We start from the raw sequence: 20,322 nt of genomic DNA, 5'->3' as shown, positions 1-20,322 counted from the left end.
CTTGTCCACAGGAGAGCGAATCATCCTGTTCGCAGGAAAGCGAATCAACTTGTCCCAGTGTGCACCACCAGGGGAGGGTGAGTCACCCTGTGGTCGTGTGTTGCTCCAGTAAGAACCACAAGCCCCCAGAGCTCCCAGAGCTCAATGTATGCAACATGCAGGACCCTTGTACAAGGGTCTCTTGACGACTCCAAGTCGTTCGGGAAAATCACAGATTTGATCTTTCCCTTGGGGCTTTAGCGACCTGTACATCATCTCAGTGCGATGGAGCCTCCTTGCTCATCGACTTACCATATCCTAGATAAGGTAGTATCTGATGTTTATCTGCTGGAGCAATCATCGAATACGGGATTCCTCAATAATCGAATCCCACCTCTGGTTGTTACAGAGAATCATAGTGGTATTCATCATGTGTACAAATAGCTCACTGATGAGCTTCCCCAACCAGGCAGCTTCATACGAGATCATACTCATAGATATGTATCCGGTCTCGGCGGTGCTTATAACAACCGACTTCTGCTTCCTGCTCATCCATGATATCGAAGTAGAATCCAAACAGCACTAAGAAGTGCTCCAGTGATCCTTCACACTGCTTGCCCAATTAGCATTCGAATAATCATGCAGTTTCATATTTCCGGCAGTGTGTCTCAATCCATGAGAGATTGTGCCCTGAAGACATCTTAGAAGATTCTTGGCACCAATCCAGTGAGGCTCAACCAAATATGAGCTCCCCGTGCTAACTGCAAAACATATGTCCGGAATCCAACTCCCTCTTACTTCTGCAAATGAGAGGGTCTGCACCTGTCAGAAATAGTTCATCCGCATAAGGTGTCGGTATGAGAGGTCTATCATCCACAACCTTCAGATAATGGTTTGGATCGGTTTCACTCCTAGTGAATCTCAGCTTCATCAAACAACTATCAGTCCTCTCATACTACGCCCGAGGTGTTTTGCTTCAAGCCATAGAGGGCTTTCTTCCATCTGTATACATGAGATTCCTATTCATGAATCTCAAACTCCACGGGTTGTTTCAAACCTATGGACCTGCTACATGAGGGGAATGGTCCCCTTGTAATATTTTCCTGATACATCTTAGACATGTACTTTCATGCTCTTTTGAATTCAAGCTTCCTTGTCACCATCTGACTCGCAGACCTCCGGTGCTATGTGTCAATGGACATGGTCCCCAATGGACTTCCTATAACTTAATACAACCCTGAACTCAAAAGCATCTTTGAAAATTCTGTTTTCAAACATGTACCTTTCCATCGACGAATGCCACCTTAAATCCTTCGACTTCCATTCCTAGGGTTCCTTGCTTCCTTGAAGAGTCGGTCGTGTCCTTGATGACCTGTATCTTTGCCATTCGGATACTCCTTCACATAAGAGCCGAACTTATAATCAAGACATCTGCCTTTCCTTCCACCCTTAGATCTGAACTTCCCAATGAAGTGATCTTTAGGTAGGCCATCAGAAGTTTCACTGCGCCATTCTAATAATATGCTCTGCTTCGACTTCACCCTTTGTGAATTGTGAGGAACCCATTGATCCTTCTGTCTTGTCCCAACTATCTTTGGTGATTACTCTTTCACTCTTTCTTGGGCATTGTCTTCACCTCAACTCTGATACCATGTTAATTTTAGGTATGTTCTATGCTAGAGCAATTTATTTAATTTCTTTTCCATATTAGCAATCACATCAACATAAAGTAAACTGTAGATAGAACATAAATATAAATCACAGAAGACAAGCCAAGACAAGAGGACACAAGATGTGGCGCTAGCCATGGACAAACCCCACAACGTGTGGGGAAACCCTTGATCAATTCTTCTTTTATGTTCTTCAAAGTTCAGCAAAGAAAGAGAGAGAGAGAGAGAGATAGTACATTTACAACAGAAGTCAACACTTTGACTTATCTAGATCTAACATAGATCATTTCGTATAACGATGAGATCAGTTGAAGACATTCTGCTTCAACTGATTCTCCAAGGTGACGGCTTCACCTATCGTAGTGCTGCATCTAGGTCCACTTGCTGCACCACCTCATATGATGCCATGCTGCAATAATCATGATTATCATCATGATGCCCATGTCCATGATCTTATCATGCTGCCCTTCATGTTCATGATCTTATAATGCTGCCTATACTAATATGCATCATCATCATGCTATCCTATGTTTACATCATTATGTTGTCCTATGTTTACATCATTCTGTTGTCCAATGCTCATATCATCATGCTGCCTTTACTATCCTTCTGTATATCAGCCTTAGCTGCTTGCTATGGCTTGCAAACTAGCAAAGCAGCCAAGCTATCCTCCACGCAGTCCCATTATTTGCTTATCAGTGTCTATATGACCAGCGTTCTTCATAACCATGCTGGACTGCAGTTATGACTGAAGTAGATTATATATTATATGATTGCTCTCATAATATATATGACCGTTCCATACATCATGAAGCGTATATACATATGACTATGTCTAGGTGATTGTGTTCCATACAGCGTATGATGACTGCGTTCCATACATCATTGCGTCCCATGATTGTTGCGTCCATATATCATATGACTTGTGTGGTATATCACCATGACTGCCCAGCATATCATGACTGTCCAACGTTTCAATATATCATTATGAGACCTACATAGTATATCTCTGCGTGGACAGCATATATATATATATATATATATATATATATATATATATTGTGTATAGTTTCCAGATCTACGCGCCAAATCACACATGGCTTCATCGTTTCTGCCCTGCGTATGATATTTTTCAAGACAACGTATTTATTGTTGTGTACATCACTGTAATATTTGTTGCGTATGACTGCGTGTTAGGGTATCACTTAACTGTTTCCATACGTCATGAATATGACGGGCTATATGACTGCGTTGTATGTATATATATATATATATATATATATATACTGCGTTCCATATATATGACGGTCTAGCATGAAGCGGATATATATATATGTGTGTGTGTGTGTGTGTGTGTGTGTGTACCATAATATGACTGTGTCCTAACTGTCTGTTGTTCCAGCGTTCCATACGGATATATATATCTGTGTCCCATAATATGATTGCGTCCAGACTGTCTGTTGTTCCAGCGTTCCATATTTATGTGACTGTGTTCCACTTATATGTGACTGCGTCCCTGCATTTCATATTTTATATGACTGCGTTCCACTGACAATGTTTATCCCTTGACTACGTGTAGGGGCTTCAACGTATGAGTGCTCTCTATGTGTTATATGACCAACTTATAACCTCCTCAAAGAACAGTGTATAACATCCATCACGTGGCTGTAGTTTTAGGGCTGCAATTAATTAGGGCATCATCTTTTGGATCTTTTCTCCATCAAACCCAAAACAAGATGAAGAGAGATCACAAGAGAGTAAGTGTATAGAATGACTTAAAGTCTCTTTCTATTTATACTAAAACGTGGATGATTGAATAGACATGACATTTGGGCTTCTTGAGCCTACATAAGTTGTTGGTCGGCTAGATAATAAATCCATAATCAACATAAATTCATATCCCCATAAATACCTATCGGAATCGGATGATCTTTAGATCAATACTACACCTCTCGACGAGAGGGATCCAATAAAAATATCAGCTGCCATAAATAAGCTAACCCACATGGAGTTTGGCCCTAGTTGCCAAATTAACAGAAACTCTTTGAAATTCTTCTTCTTATTAGATTGTCATAAAATGTTCAGCAAAGAGTACAATGAGCCCTAGAGCTCAACCGCACGGAGGAAGAGTTGTGCATGCAGTTGAGACCTTCTAACTGCACCCTTAAGCCTGCTAGCCTGTAGTTATAACCGAAAATTGCCTTTGACGAGCCTACAGTCGAAAACCGAAACCCTAAAACACATGCGAGCTTCGAACCCTGTAATTTTAAACATGTGTGAACCTTTTTCCTCAACCCAACATCAAACATGTGCGAACTAATCAATCAAGAAGAGAAGAAAATGATGCTTGGTGATGTCCAAATGAGCTTGAGGTCACTTGTATTTATAGGCTTCCAATGATGACCAATTTCCTGTTAGAGTCGACCTGTCCAAATGTGCATATGTGGGCTTTTCTTCATAAGTACACTTTCCCTTGTCCAAATTCAGCGCTTCAATAGTCAAAATTGGTCCTCTAGAGAAGAGGAATCTAGTCCCATGGTTGGAATTTGTCACTGAGCTGCCAAATTAACATCACCCTAGGAGAGTAGAGAGAAGTCTATCTCATGACTTCTAAAGGAGCTAAATTGCAAATCTTTTCCAGCAGGTAAGTATTTTCCTTGGGCGCAGAAGTTGTTCGAGGCGCCCCAATTGAGGTAAGTTATAGATTGCTAAAGTTATAGAGGATTTGCAGGTGTTTTTCCCACACATTGATAGAGATTTTACAGCGAATTTGTTGGGCTATGATGCAAGGATTTTGAGGAGACATTTCTCACTCTGAATATTGCGCAGGGGTTTTTGGCTTAGCCTGTGCAAGGGAAGAAGGGAGAAGAATTTGTGGAGAGATAAGGGTTGGAGATAGGAGGTATTTCTCAGTGGAGAATTAGCTGGAGCTGGGAGAAATTTTTCGTGGTAGATTTGGGGCATAATTCAGTAATATCAAAACTGTGGGGCGTTTTCTGGCCAGATTGGGCAATTTGCACTTGTTGGGGGTCACTGAGGGTCAGTGGATTTAGCCCAAATCCTTTATGGGTTTTGGTGATTTTGGTGAGAGGAGGCTAAGATTAATTCTGCAGAATTTTTTGAGCACTTCTGAGGGTAGAATTCCTAGTTCCATCCAGCAGTCAGCAGCAGAAATTGTTGGAGGAGGGCGTAGTTCATCTTGGGACCATTTCCACCACTTGGGTTCATGAGATATTTCTAGGTCTTGTCGGGTATCTAGTGAGGAGGCCACCATCAGAGTTTCAATTCATTTCAGGCACTCTTCAGAGCAATCCTCCAGTTTCCTTCCAGCAGCAGTGAACAGTTCTTCATGGGCATGCGCAATTCTTCCTGCGGAATATTTCCAACATTTGAGCATTGTAGTTGTTGTCGCACAGATTGTCATGACAACGCTCAGACCGGGGGCTGTCACCCTGATCCCCGATCTCTCCGTTTAAGCCTGTCTCCCGCGGCTAAGGGGGGTAGACCCTATGGGAAAATGGATGACCAACTGAGGACCAGTTGGGTTGGGAGACACGAGGGGGAACAAGCACTCAATTGATTTTATTAATTTAATGGACCAGTGCCTTATGGGGTTAATGTTTAAATGATTACTTACTAAATGTTGCAGAAATGTAAACCATGTAGAGCAATCATTTATCATCAGATAACTCAATCAAAGATTAAATTTTATCAAATGCGAGAAAATGCTTAAATGATACTCCAGCAATTTAAAACATCGAAAGATAAAGCTTCGAAACATAACCACGTAAAAAAAATTAACCAGAGATCACATTCATGTAGTTGACCTTCATATGAACATTAAAGCATGTTAAACATTAATTCCCACATCAACATTTTAGCCTCAGCAGAAAAGATGAAAACAAAAAAAATTCCCGAGCCAAGACTGAAAATGGCAAAAGATTTCCCAAAATATTTTTATATTTTTTAAATAAAACAAAAAATCTAAACTAAATAAAAGAAACCCTTTTTTGCTTTTTTATAATTTTATAATATTTTTATGAAATTTTATGATTTTTTTAATTTTTATATATTTTTATGATTTTTTTTTTTAAAATAAAACCTAAACTAAATTATAAAATCTAAATCTAAATTTATTTATTTATTTTTATTTTTTTTATGATTTTTAAAAGCTTTATAATTTTTATGAATTTTAATTCTTAAACTAAAAATGAAACAAAGATTACAGAAATCTAATCTAAAACTATATAAAAAAAAATAATAAATAAATAAATCAAATCTAAATTTAAAATCTAAAAACCTAAACTTTAATGAGAAATGAAAATTTAAAAAAAATTATTTTTTGAAACATGAAAGAAAACTAAAACTATGTACCAAATTGATAAAAGCTTAAATCAATTTAAAATAATGCTAACTCAAAAAAATTCTAAATCAAATAAAACAAAATCTAAAAAAAAATGAAAATCGACATTTCTTTTTTATTTTTGATTTTTATTACAATGAAAAAAATTTAAATTTAAATCTAAAGAAGAAAAACGTAAACTAAATAAAAATGATCAATTTAAATCTATTCCAAAAATAAACCTACGTTAATTCCAAACCATGGCGATCGAACCTAAGCTAACATTACCATTCAACGCAACATATGAATTAAGACTGGCCTGTATACACAAAGAAAGGACGGCGGAAAGCTTTTCGACGGCGGAGAGTTTTGCAGGTGGGACGAGAACCCGATCCACGCAGCACGCAGGTGAGCCAGCTCTGTTAATTGTTCGATGGATGCACAGCTGAGGAAATCGCACAGGTAAATGGGGTTGCCGCAGGCTGGAAATGTATACGCAGGGGATTTGCAGTGAGAGGATTGAAGACTGAACGCAGGAAATTGTGGAAACGTGGGATAGATAGCGTGGGCAGTGCGTGAGAAATCGATGGGAAATCGTAGAGATCACTGTGGGCAGTTTGACGGCTGGAGAAAAATGAGCAAATCGATGGAAACTCAAGGCATTTTCCTTTGGCAGATCTGTTTCCAGGTGGTGAAGAATGTAGGTTTGGAGCTAGAAGGTTTATGCAGCGCAGGAATGTGTATACAGCAGCCAATGAGGGTTTTAGATTTTGTTTTTGCAGGCTTTGTATATATATATATATATATATATATATATATATATATATATATATATATATATATTTGCAGTTGCAGGTTTGAATGAGCGTGGAGATGGATGGAGCTGCGGCAAAAGGGAAATGGCAGATATAGCAGTTAAAAAAAAGTAAATTTTGAAGTCTGCGAGAATAGAGAAAACGCAGCCGGAGGGAGGACACACAGAAAAATGAAGAGGTGCAGTGATTCCCTTGCAGCGTACAGGCTGTGTTAGAAATTGATGGGGAGCCTTCCTGCGAATAATGAAACCCCAGATCTGAAAACAATTGATATTTGAAACCCTTGGACAGCCAAAACAGAGACCCTGCAAAAACTAGATTTCTTCCCAGACCTGCAACCTGCAAATGGAAAACAAAAAAAACCAGAAAATATATGCAAGGATCAAAAATAAAACCCTACAAACCAGCTATGAATTTACAATATTTACAGATCTAAGGCTCTTTAGCAGCCAGATTTGTCAATAAACCATAGTTATATTTTCAAAATTTCAAACTTAATGTGAGGTGCTTCAGAAAACCCTGCATGCATTAATAAAAAAATTTCAAATGATAAGCCCGGGACCAAGAACTGGCTAGGCTCTTTCAGAAAACATAATCCAGGAGTTAGCTAGTTCAGCCGAGAACTTCCCTAACGCCCGGTAATCTGAAAAAAAAGGATTTCCTGCACAGCTTAAAATCAACCATCAACATAGAAGGAGAAAACAATAGTGAAACCCCGATCAAATGGAGATACCTGCCACTATATTTCAGAATCTAAACTATCATTCAAACCCCAAAGATCAGACAAGATACCTGTGCCTAGATCAATCTTCATTAAGCTATCATCAATGGCTGAAAATAAAATCGTGCAGAAAAAATAGAACAATCTTACAGCATTTTCAGAAGAGTAACACCAGCACGATTTTTAACCCCAAAGTCTTCTTTATTGCACAAGAAATGACTACAAGAGAGCTTTCTTTAGCACCAGACTCTCAGATCAAATCTTATCTCAAATGACCCCTAGCACCCTATTTAAAGGAAAAATTCCCAACGGCTAGTTCGAGTGATCCACGTCAAAATGATCTCGACCGTCGATGAGGATCAAGACATCTCTTAATCTCATCCGTCGAATTTTTTAATGCATTAAAAATTGAAATTCTACATTTATTTACTCAAAAATATTATTATTTTATTATTTTTAGGTTTTTACTTTATTTTATTATTATTTTATTCTTATTTAAATTTTTATTTATTTTTTTTAATTTATTTTATAAATTTTATTATTTTTTATTTTTAAAATTTTTATTTTTCAGTTATTTTTTTAATTTTTAATTTATTTTTTAAATGGATCCTCGAACTTAGCCTTTGGAAAAATCACCTAGGACCTAGAACTTGGGACTTATGAGGGGATTAAAACATTTTCTCACCCTCAGGACACTTTACATCATGACCTTTACAACTTTACATCTCAAGGGGGGGAACCCATTTGACATAGACCCTCATAAACCACCCAGTTCTGCGACACAACTATAATCTAGCAGATTAACACACCAGGATTCTCCTAAGATTCTAATGACAAAATCCATTCCGGCTTTGGGGTTAGGCTAAAGGAAAACTCTGCCGATCATAGATCGGTGAGACAAAAAACCTTCCGGAACGTAGATTATCACTAGGAAATTAGGTCCACCTAGGCAATTTACATACATGACTCAACTCTACTAAGATTATTTACAATTCACACATGCAGATTGGGTTTACAACATAAATTGATCAAGTCGACGATGACTTTCGAATGGCACGGACATGTCGATCAAGCGCTATCCCTTTTTGCGAAGAAAAGGGGTTGTACTGCTATGGGTAGTTGACACGTAGTGGTCAACAGTAGTCACTCTTGGGTTCTTGTCATAGCTTGCAGTAGCAAGCCCAGCTTCCTCTGATCTCATTTATTGTAGCCATATTTATCAAAATTAATATAATGACCCAAGGTTTTTGCTCATATTTTCGTGTTCAAATGTGTATGGTTGTGCATTTCTGAATTTTGTAGTTGTAGCTAGTTAATTGCTTCAGTTATCTACAGTACTTTTCCATTTGAAATATTACAGTGGTATCAGAACATGATTTTGGCCAATTGTGGGGTAGCCAACAAGATCATGGAAGATTTGGGCACATATGCACAGTGATAGTTTAAACCATAAACAACCAATGGCTCAAGGGAGATTCAGCATGCAGGAATTCTGGGGTGGAATCTGTTGAAACGATGAGAGGTTGGCCCATTTGAGGAGGGTGACGGACCAGATCCATCCTCATCCTTGCAACAAAGACACTAGAGGTGCGCAGGCCGTGTGGGTGCAGCCATCTACACCATGTGGGGAAAGTCGACAAAATCAGGGCACCAGATCTCCTCAAAAGGAGCAGACAAGATAGGGACAATTAGAGGGTAAGCCCAGGGGACGTTTTTGTTGGTGGAGACTTGGCTTTAGATATCTGGAGCTTGAGGAGGAGGTTGAGCATGAGGCTGAGGGCACGCAGGGTTGTGAGGAGCATGTAGATATACCCAGCATGACACAAGAATCACCCTTGTTGGAGATTCCTTTGATAGCTCCAACTGACACCTTGGGGAAAGAGTAAAGCAAACACCCATAGGGCCATCCATTAACGAGGTGCCAGGAGACACAAAGGTGTCCTTCGTTGAGGAGGTGCCATCCATTATTGAGGTATCCATTGATGAGGTGTCGAGAGACATAACCCTAGTTGATGAGGTGCTAGGAGGCACAAAGGTGTCCATCGTTGATGAGGTGCCATTCGTTGTTGAGGGATCCATTGATGAGGCATCCAGGTCCATGACCAAGTCTCAAGATGGTAGCCACCCACAGTTGACTGGTGAGATTGCTTTGCATGTTGGGATGTCTATGGAGGACCAGTTGGAGGCTCATGTTGAGCCCATGATGGAGGAGGATATGCAACCATCCTCTATGATAGCCATTGATGAGGGGCAGCACAGAGAGCACTCGTTGGGATTTCAACACAGTTCGCTTCAGAGGCACGACACGCCAACAAGACCTATAGCGTTATTAGCCCACCCCTACACCTTGGATTGAGAAAGGCGGAGTTGTCTAATCAGACCATAGGGGATGACCAGGTCAGAGGGACTGAGCAACATGAGCTGAGTGTTAGTTTTTGGTAGCATCAAAAGAGATCTAAACTTGAAAATTGGTGGAGAGGCTAAGGCACATGATTTCTAAAGAACCCAGAAACCGTTTGGTGAAATTCCACCCGGATTGTATTTTATTAAAATAATTAATATTTTTAATGGGGTTCCTAAGTCTAAACTTAGGGAAATTAAAATATTAATGGGTATTAATCAAAATATGGGTGAGAATGATCTAGAAGGTGAATCAAGTCATGTTTTAATCTTAGCCGTTGATTAGGGACTTAATCTCAGCCGTTGAAGAATCAACAGGAAAAGTATAAAATGGAGGCTTGGGGTTCATTTGAAAATACACACAGAGAGATTGAGAAAATCGATTTTCTGAGGTGAGAAGTTCTTAGGAGGAAAATTGATTGTGGAGATCTTGCAGCAGAGGGGCAGTGAGAATCCGGGAGAAGAACTTTCCAGAGAATACTGACAGATAGGCAGAGAGAGCTTGCAGAGGCAGCGCAGAAGCCGGGAGAGCTGACGCAGAAAAGTTGTCTATCACGCAGAATCCAGAACTGTCGAAACAGCGGGAACTGTTGGAACTGCCGGGAGAGTTGACGCAGAGGGCAGAGAAGGTGGCACAGAGCCAACGTAGAAATAGTTGGGGTTAGCCAATCTTGTGTCGGATTAGCCAGAATTCTGCCGGGTGAAGTGAGGTAAAACTCACTCATATTTTCCGCCAATATTTTCTCTGTAAAGGATTGCTAGATGAGCATCCTAGATTTGTATTCAGATATACATAATAATAAACCCTCAGAGTTGCTGCACAGGTTTTCCCGCATTACGTTTTTCCGGGGACTATTGTGTCCAAAAATAAGTGTGTCCTATGTATCTTGTTCTTTGCTCTGTTTTCTGTTTCATGAGGAAAAATATTTAATTAGTGTAGGCTGCAGAAGTAATTTGCTTCAGTATTCAGAAGAATAACTTGATGAATGTAATTTAAAAATCAAGTAGGTGAAGTAGATTCAAATTTGCTGCAGTAGGAGTTCCTTCGAGTCTAGGAATTTTCACATGGTATCAGAGCATTGATTTTGAAATAGGAAGAGTAGATCTAGTGTTGAGCAATGAGGCCGAAAGCTGCACTTGGCAGCAATTCAAATCCCCTTGAAGGGATTGCGCAGTCCTTGCCTAGACGCAGATCCGTGGAAATCTCTCTCTGAGTGAGACAACAGAGAGGTACGATTTCCAGTTCGTGAGTTTAAAGAGGTAGAGGGAGTGACGTAGAGCCTCAGCGCAGTGCTTGAAGGGCACAGTTTCTGCCAGGGCAGAAATCCGCTGGAAAAGAACGAAGACACGTAGAAGGGGAATTTTCTCCTCATAGAACTTTCCGCCAGAAAGTTCGAATTTCTCACTTGCTGAGCAGCTGAGCAGTGACTAGAGGAGTCAGTTCGACAGTTGGGTGAGATGGCATCGCATGGGCTCAAAGATCAGGACAGGTTGGACGGAGCCTCCAACTATGTCATATGGAAGACCAGAATCTTAGTTGTTCTGGAGGAATATGATCTCGAGGCCTACGTCAAAAGTGTTGTAGTTGTTCCTGCTGAAAACAATCAAAAGAAGAAGTACAAGGTCGAGCAGGGGAAGGCAAAGAGGCTCATTCTCGATGGAGTTCAAGATCATGTGGTCTCACACTTGCAGGGCAAGGATACAACCCGAGAGATGTGGGAAGCCTTGTCTTCTCTATATGAAGGCTCTTCCGAACAGCAGAAGATGTATTTAGAGTAAAAGTTGCAGTGGATTTTGATGCAGAAAGGAGAAGGGGTGAACCTCTATCTCCAACGTCTTCAGGACACTAGAGACTAGCTTGCTACAGTGGGTCCACTCCTCAGCCAACCGCGATGGTGAGGATAGCCTTGAATGGAGTCTCAGATGAATGGCAAGTTTTCGTCCAAAGCATATTGGGCAGAGAAAAACTACCTTCATGGGAGGAGATGTGGGCGGCTCTTCAACAGGAGGAGTTAAGGAGGGACCAATGAAGGTCAACCTCAGTGGCAGCAGTGGAAGTGGTGCAAAGATGAAGGAGGAGGAGGAGAACACAGCGCTAGCATCGAAGGGACAACAGAAGCCGAAGCGAAAGAAGGGCATTTCGAAAGTGAAATGTTTCAAATGTGACAAGATGGGTCCCTTTGCATCTCAGTGTCCTATGAAGCAAAAGTATAAGGACAAGAAGCATGATCCAAAGGTTGCAGCCGCGAAGATAGACGAGGAAGAGTATGCCATGAGTGCCCACGCATCTCCAGGAGGGAGATGGGGCGATATTGAGCTGTAGTCGGGAGGACTACATGTGGGTAGGATCCTTGAGGAGTCCACCTCTTGGATCAATTCCTTGCTACGGGAGCCCAAGATTCAGCAGTAGCGAGATGGACTTAGTGTCAGATGATGCAGTGGAGTGTTTGGAGGACAGATGCAGTGGCTTGGGACCAGAGACTGATCAGTGCAAAGCAAGGTTTGCAGCAGTGCAATTGGCACAGTGCAGGAGTCAACAGTAGCGCAGAAGATTCAGAGGGTCAGAATCAGCAGCAGTCAGATTCCAAAATTCATTCTATTATTTTGAACACAGTTAAGTTCTCTCAGCAACTTAGTTGCAATACGGATGCAGTGTTAGCAGTGGCAGTGCTAGCAGCATAGCAAATGCAATGTTTGAGAGGGAGTTGTAGTACAGATGCAGTAGTGGCAGTGACAGTGTCATAGGCAGCAGTACAATAGTTGCAGCAGCACAGTGTTGGTGGCAGCAGTAGTGCAGAAAGGAGGTGCTTCAAAAACAGAGCAGCATGCAAGTGGACATTGTTGTTAGAGCACTTTCCTCGCTCAGAGGGAGTGTTAGTTTTTGGTAGCATCGTAAGAGCTTTAGCCTTGAAAATTGGTGGACAGGCTAAGGCACGTGAGTTCTAAAGAACCTAGAAACCGTTTGGTGAAATTCCACCCTGATTGTATTTTATTAAAATAATTAATATTTTTGATGGGGTTCCTAAGTCTAAACCTAGGAAAATTAAAATATTAATGAGTATTAATCAAAATATGGGTGAGAATGATCTAGAAGGCGGATCAAGTTATGTTTTAATCTTAGTCGTTGATTAGATAATTAATCTCGGTTGTTGAAGACTCAACAGGAAAAGTATAAAATGGAGGTTTGGGGTTCATTTGAAAATACACACAAAGAGATTGAGGAAATCGATTTTCTGAGGTGAGAAGTTCTCAAGAGGAAAATCAATTGGGGAGATCTTGCAGCAGAGGGGCAGTGAGAATCTGGGAGGACTTTCCAGAGAATACTGACAGAGAGGCAGAGAGAGCTTGCAGAGAGGCAGCGCAGAAGCTGGGAGAACTGAAACAGAAAAGTTGTCTGTCACGCAGAATCCGGAATTGTCAAAATAGCCGGAACTGCCGAGAACTCTCGGAACTGTCGGGAGAGCTGACGCAGAGGGCAGAGAAGGTGGCGCAGAGCCAGCGTAGAAATAGTCAGGGTTAGCCAGTCTTGTGTCGGATCAGCCAGAATTATGCCGGGTGAAGTGAGGTAAAACTCACTCATATTTTCCGCCAGTATTTTCTCTGTAAAGGATTGCTAGATGAGCATCCTAGATTTGTATTCAGATATTTCTCCTACATAATAATAAACCCTCAGAGTTGCATCACCGGTTTTCCCGCATTGCGTTTTTTCGGGGACTATTGTGTCCAAAAATAAGTGTGTCCTATGTATCTTGTTCTTTGCTCTGTTTTCTATTTCATGAGATCAAATATTTAATTAGTGTAGGCTGCAGAAGTAATTTTCTTCAGTATTCAAAAGAATAACTTGATGAATGTAATTTAAAAATCAAGTAGGTGAAGTAGATTCAAATTCGCTGCAGTAGGGGTTCTTTCGAGTCTAGGAATTTTCACATGGTATCAGAGCATTGATTTTGAAATAGGAGGAGTAGATCCAGTGTTGAGCAGTGAGGCCGAAAGCTGCACTTGGTAGCAATTCGAATCCCCTTGAAGGGATTGCGCAGTCCTTGCCCGGACGCAGATCCATGGAAATCTCTCTCTGAGTGAGACAACAGAGAGGTACGATTTCCAGTTCGTGAGTTTGCAAAGGCAGAGGGAGTGACACAAAGCCTCAGCGCAGTGCTTGAAGGGCGCAGTTTCTGTCGTGGCAGAAATCTGCTCGAAAAGAACGAAGACACGTAGAAGGGGAATTTTCTCCTCATAGAACTTTCCACCAAAAAGTTCGAATTTCAGTTGTTGAGCAGTTGAGCAGTGCTAAGCAATGACTAGAGGAGTTAGTTCAAAAGTTGGGTGAAATGGCATCGCATGGGCTCAGAGATCAGAACAGGTTGGACGAAGCCTCCAACTACGTCATATGGAAGACCATAATCTTAGTTGTTCTGGAGGAATATGATCTCAAGGCCTACGTAAAAAGTGTTGTAGTTGTTCCTACTGACAACAATCAAAAGAAGAAGTACAAGGTCGAGCAAGGGAAATCAAAGAGGCTCATTCTCGATGGAGTTCGAGATCATGTGGTCTCACACTTGCAGGGCAAGGATACAACTCGAGAGATGTGGGAAGCCTTGTCTTCTTTGTATGAAGGCTCTTCCGAACAGCGAAAGATGTATTTAGAGTAGAAGTTGCAGCGGACTTTGATGCAGAAAGGAGAAGGGGTGAACCTCTATCTTCAACGTCTTCAAGACACTAGAGACCAACTTGCTGTAGTGGGGTCCACTCCTCAACCAACCGTGATGGTGAGGATAGCCCTGAATGGAGTCTCAGATGAATGGCAAGTTTTCGTCCAAAGCATATTGGGCAAAGAAAAACTACCTTCATGGGAGGAGATGTGGGCGGCTCTTCAACAAGAGGAGTTAAGGAGGGACCTAGTGAAGGTCAACCTCGGTGGCAGTAGTGGGGTGCCACAAAGACGAAGGAGAACGCAGCTCTAGCATCGAAGGGACAGCAGAAGCCGAAGCGAAAGAAGGGCATTTCGAAGGTGAAATGTTTCAGATGTGACGAGATGGGTCACTTTGCATCTCAGTGTCCTATGAAGCAAAAGGATAAGGACAAGAAGCATGATCCAAAGGTTGCAGCCGCAAAGATAGACGAGGAAGAGTATGCCATAAGTGCCCACGCATCTCCAGGATGGAGATGGGGCGATATTGAGCTGTAGTCGGGAGGACAAAATGTGGGTAGGATCCTTGAGGAGTCCACCTCTTGGATCAATTCCTTGCTACGGGAGGCCAAGATTCAGTAGTAGCGAGATGGACTTAGTGTCAGATGATGCAATGGAGTGTTTGGAGGACAGATGCAGTGGCTTGGGACCAGAGACTGATCAGCGCATAGCAAGGTTTGTCGCAGTGCAGTTGGCACAGTGCAGGAGTCAGCAGCAGCGCAAAAGATTCAGAGGGCCAGAATCAGCAGCAATCAGATTCCAAAATTCATTGTATTATGTTGAACACAGTTAAGTTCTCTCAGCAACTAAGTTGTAGTGCGAATGCAATGTTAGCAGTGGCAGTGCTAGTAGCATAGCAAATGCAAAGTTTGAGAGGGAGTTGTGAAGTACAGATGCATCAGTGGCAGTGACAATGTCATAGGCAGCAGTACAGTAGTTGCAGCAGCACAATGTTGGTGGCAGCAGCAATGCAGAAAGGAGGTGCTTCAAAAACAGAGCAGCATGCAAGTGGACATTGTTGTTAGAGCACTTTCCTCGCTAAGAGGGAGTGTTAGTTTTTAGTAGCATCGGAAGTGCTTTATCCTTGAAAATTGGTGGAGAGGCTAAGGCACGTGAGTTCTAAAGAACCCAGAAACCGTTTGGTGAAATTCCACCCGGATTGTATTTTATTAAAATAATTAATATTTTTAATGGGGTTCCTAAGTCTAAACCTAGGAAAATTAAAATATTAATGGGTATTAATCAAAATATGGGTGAGAATAATCTAGAAGACGGATCAAGTTATGTTTTAATCTTAGCCGTTGATCAGAGAATTAATCTCAGTTGTTGAAAACTCAACAGGAAAAATATAAAATGGAGGTTTGGGGTTCATTTGAAAATACACACAGAGAGATTGAGGAAATCGATTTTCTGAGGTGAGAAGTTCTCAGGAGGAAAATCGATTGGGGAGATCTTGCAGCAGAGGGGCAGTGCGAATCCAGGAGAAGGACTTTCCAGAGAATACTGACAGAGAAGCACAGAGAACTTGCAGAGAGGCAGCACAGAAGTCGGGAGAGTTGACGCAGAAAAGTTGTCTATCACGCATAATCCAGAACTGTCGGAACAGTCGGAACTGCCGAGAACTGCCGGAACTACTGGGAGAGCTAACGTAGAGGCAGCACAGTATCCAGGAGAGTTGACGCAGAAAAATTGCCTGTCAAGCAGAATCTGGAACAGCCGGAACTGTCGAGTGAAGTGAGGTAAAACTCACTCAGATTTTCCGCCAATATTTTCTCTGTAAAAGATTGCTAGATGAGCATCCTAGATTTGTGTTCAAATATTTCTCCTGCATAATAATAAACCCTCAGAGCTGCTGCACCGGTATTCCCGCATTGGGTTTTTCCGAGGACCATTGTGTCCAAAAATAAATCTGTCCTATGTATCTTGTTCTTTGCTCTATTTTCTGTTTCATGAGATCAGATATTTAATTAGTGTAGGCTACAGAAGTAATTTGCTTCAGTATTCAGAAGAATAACTTGATGAATGTAATTTAAAAATCAAGTAGGTGAAGTAGATTCAAATTTGCTGCAGTAGGGGTTCCTTCGAGTCTAGGAATTTTCACACCGAGTATGACACCGAATCATCCTAGAAGGCTTGTTCCTTCCACAAGAAATTGTGCCTTCAATCCCTCTTTCGAGATAAGATGGTGAGAGGTATTGAGTTGGTACCCAGTGGAGCGGTCTGGGTGTCTAGATCTATTCATGGCCAAGGGCATAGTCCAACTGGGGCCATGGGTTACCAAAGGAGCCCGAGGGACAGACTATTGTTGGGATCCAAGTGGGGTATGTAAAAAGAAGAGCTAAAGGTGATGGCATGTGGCCCTGGTCACCAGCATCATGACACTATTAAACTATTAAGGAGCAGGGCAGATTTTCCCTGTGCACACAGAATTCCTCAAGGTGAACGAGGACAATGTAAGAGCAGGTCTGGACAAAGCATATGTGTGGGAGGCAGGGGATCAAATGCGCAACAGGCAGGGGAATAATAAATTTGTCATCGCGAAATCATTTGGGCCACCTGTCTGCATCTGTGTGGAATCTAAGAGTGAATCCCACCGGGTTGCACGAATCGAATTAGGCAATTAAGACTGTCCAAAAGCAAAACTGCTCTCACATGGGGTCTTCCCATTTATAGCCATCAGTTATTCCAATTATGGAAATTGGAACATTGAAGTTGGCTTGCTGCTCCAATTTCGCAGTGTTGGCCCGGATTCTAGAAGGTTAAGGACGCAGAGCCCCCTTTGAGCTCAATCATGGAAGCCTGACAAAGAAGGCATTGCAGTTCAGAGACTGATCCCGGTGTCAATATGGCCGAATTGCAGGTTGAGCTCATAACTCTCAGTCTGCATGTGGAACAGATAGCAGCTCAGCTCGCTGCAATGATGGAAATCCTGATAGAACACAGGCATTTGACCCAGTGGCAAAGCGACGAAGTGGATAGTTTTAGACAACAGTGCAGAATGTGCAGAGCACTCAGCAACAAGGGGTCTGCACAACTGTCTCCAGCATCTTCAGCCAACTCGGCATGCTCTCCCCCTGCAGACTTGCCCAACTTGAATTTGGTAGCCTCTTTGAATACTATAGTTGCTTTAGATAATTTTAATGATTTAATGGCATCCCTTTGCTGTAAATTCTGGTCTGCTGGCAAAGTGTTGTGAGTTTTTGGGTGTTGTTTTACAGAGAATACACTATACACCAATAGGAATCCCTGTCCTTTTGTAGCAAGATATTGAATCAGGAAATTAGTGAAGTATAGAATTATCATGGGATAGTTCTAGGAAGATACTGTAATACTAGCTTTAAGATGTAATTTTGTTGTGGTTACACACAGATTATGCTAATACGATTTACCTGTTACTGTTAAAAAATAAAAATAAGAAACACCCTTGATTTGAGGCTGTCGCAAATAACACTCATCCCATCAAAAGACTTTATTACTAAAATATCAACACAGAGACTTACACATGTTGAATTAGTGGGCACTGAGAAATTCATACGAAAATGAAAGATAAAGTATTGTGAGCACAGAGCCCCTGGCTGTCGCAACTAACACTCATCCCATCAAAAGACTTTATTACTAAAATATCAACACAGAGACTTACACACGTTGAATTAGTGGCCACCGAGCAACTCTTACAAAAATGAAAGATAAAGTATTGTGAGCACAGAGCCCCTGGGAACTTAAATGTGTGTTAGTTGCAGCAATGCTTCAATGAAATAAAACAAATTGTTGGGAAATAATTATACCCTTTGGTCAGCAACATGAAAAGTGATACTCATACAAATTTTTAGCTCTTGTTCTAAAATCTAATCCTTTATAATTCTATCGATACAATGAAGCAAAGATTGTAAGAAAAATACCTGAGAAAGAGAGCTCGTAAAGCAATGGATTGGTAGCCAATGCCCGACAACTATCGCCGACACAGAGCCCATGCCTGTGCCTAACCCTGTTAACAATACTCTCTCGCAGGGGGGTGCTAAATGATAACGCGCTGCGATGTATGCGTTGAGGCTGTAAATGGCCAAGTGGTTTTCGGATATTCTCACCTCAAGGTTTGAACTCTTTTATTTTGAAATATGGTAGAATATTATTTGTCATCAAAATTTCAATCTGTTGTGAAGGGTGAGAGGATTAGCCTTTATTAGTATACATATTTATGCTAGTATAAAAAAAAAAAAGAGATAAGTTCAGATATATTGGAAGGAAAAATAGATTATTGGTAATGAAAAATAAGTTAAGTTCAGATATAAAAAATAAGTTGAGATACATTTATAATGAAAAATAAGTATAATAAGTTAAGTTTAGATATATTGTTAATGAAAAATAATTATATAAATATTTAGGGGTCACTTTAACTGGTAATTTGGTGATGGAAGTGATGTGAAATCATACAAATTAAGAAGTCGAAGGTTTTATAGAGAGGGGTAGGTCCCCTGTGGTATGAGGTCCAAGTTTCAATCTCTGGTGGTGACTCTCCTATCTACAGAGAGGGGACAAGTCGTGACCGACTTGTAGATTCCTCAAGATTAGAAGAAAAAAAGGTAAAATGGAAACATGAGCACCTTTCTTACATGATATTGAGATGGCTTTTTAAATAAAATTAATTGAGGTTAAATATTTATATTTTTTATTTTATTGTAAGATGATTTTTAGGAAAAGAATTATGTTTGTGAATTTAATTTTTCTAATATTTTGAGTGAACACTTTACCCATTATTGGGGACATAAAAGTTTGACATGATATGAAAGGGTGTCGCAAGGAGAATAAATAGAATGGGGAGGTAATTAGCCGTTATGAAAAAATTTAATAAATTATTAAAAATGAGCCAAATTCTTGAAAAAAAAGAGAGACAAAATCAAAGGAAGGTGAAGAATAAATGGGTCAAAAGTTTTAGGAGAAGAAAAATCATCTTACAATATGAATAATTATGAAAATTTGCATGCGCAAGATCGAGCCATGGCAGAGAGAAGCTCAAGATTCTTAGTGCGAATGACGGATCATCGCAACAGGTGTGGAGGTGGACAACAGGGTCAAAGGGTGGCAGCATAGCTATGTCCTCTATCAGGGGAAGAGATCGGGGAAGGTTAAGTGGTTCGATTTGAATAAGGGTTATGGTTTCATGACTCTTGATGATGGTAGAGAGGACTTGTTGGTACATCAGAGTTTGATTCACTCCAACGAATTTCGATTGTTGTCCGAGGGAGAGACCATTGAGTACATGATCGAGCATGATAATGGCAAAAGAACCAAGGCCCTAAACGTTACAAGGCCTAATGGAGCCTTCGTCCAGGGTAATAGTGGAGGTGGCAGTGGAGTGCGAGACAGTGGTAGGTCTGGCAAAGGTAGTGGTTATGGCAATGGTGGCTATGACAACGGTAGAAGCTTGCTACCCTACTTTTTCACGATCATGTGTCCTCGGGCCTCGGATCCTCAAATTTATTTTCAGATCCTTGTCAAACTTCTCTCTGGGCATTCGTTGCTCCTTGAGGTCTGATCAACAAATTTAGTATGGGACCTCAAGCTTTCCTTGGAGATCCAAGTGGGTATTCCTTCTTTCATGCAACGTCTATTTTTTTGAAGGTAAGCAATTGGACTATTCTTCCCCTCTTTCAGTGTATAATATTGGTAAAGATGTCATTGTTTTTATGGCCCTTCGTTTACGAGGGGGG

General features: G+C 41.0%; 1 protein-coding gene across 2 annotated transcripts in view; it reads right to left on the bottom strand.

The window, feature by feature from the left end:
• The window catches only part of LOC149204295 (uncharacterized), a 453,795-nt gene extending 435,071 nt beyond the window's left edge, over positions 1 to 18,724 (bottom strand). The window contains exon 1 of one of the 2 annotated variants that reach the window (XM_089394680.1): positions 18,514 to 18,724. In XM_089394680.1, coding sequence (XP_089250806.1) covers positions 18,514 to 18,585 — 72 coding nt within the window. In that variant the 5' untranslated portion in view covers positions 18,586 to 18,724. The remainder of the gene's footprint in view (positions 1 to 18,513) is intronic. The other variant, XM_089394679.1, reaches the window with a different exon arrangement.
• Positions 18,725 to 20,322: the final 1,598 nt, after the last annotated feature.

Source organism: Pinus tabuliformis, chromosome 1_2, assembly GCF_031772625.1.
Source record: "Pinus tabuliformis cultivar Carrire ecotype Pingquan chromosome 1_2, CPIR1, whole genome shotgun sequence".
In the NCBI taxonomy this organism is placed as follows: Eukaryota; Viridiplantae; Streptophyta; class Pinopsida; order Pinales; family Pinaceae; genus Pinus; species Pinus tabuliformis.
This window is presented reverse-complemented; position numbering and strand designations above follow the sequence as displayed.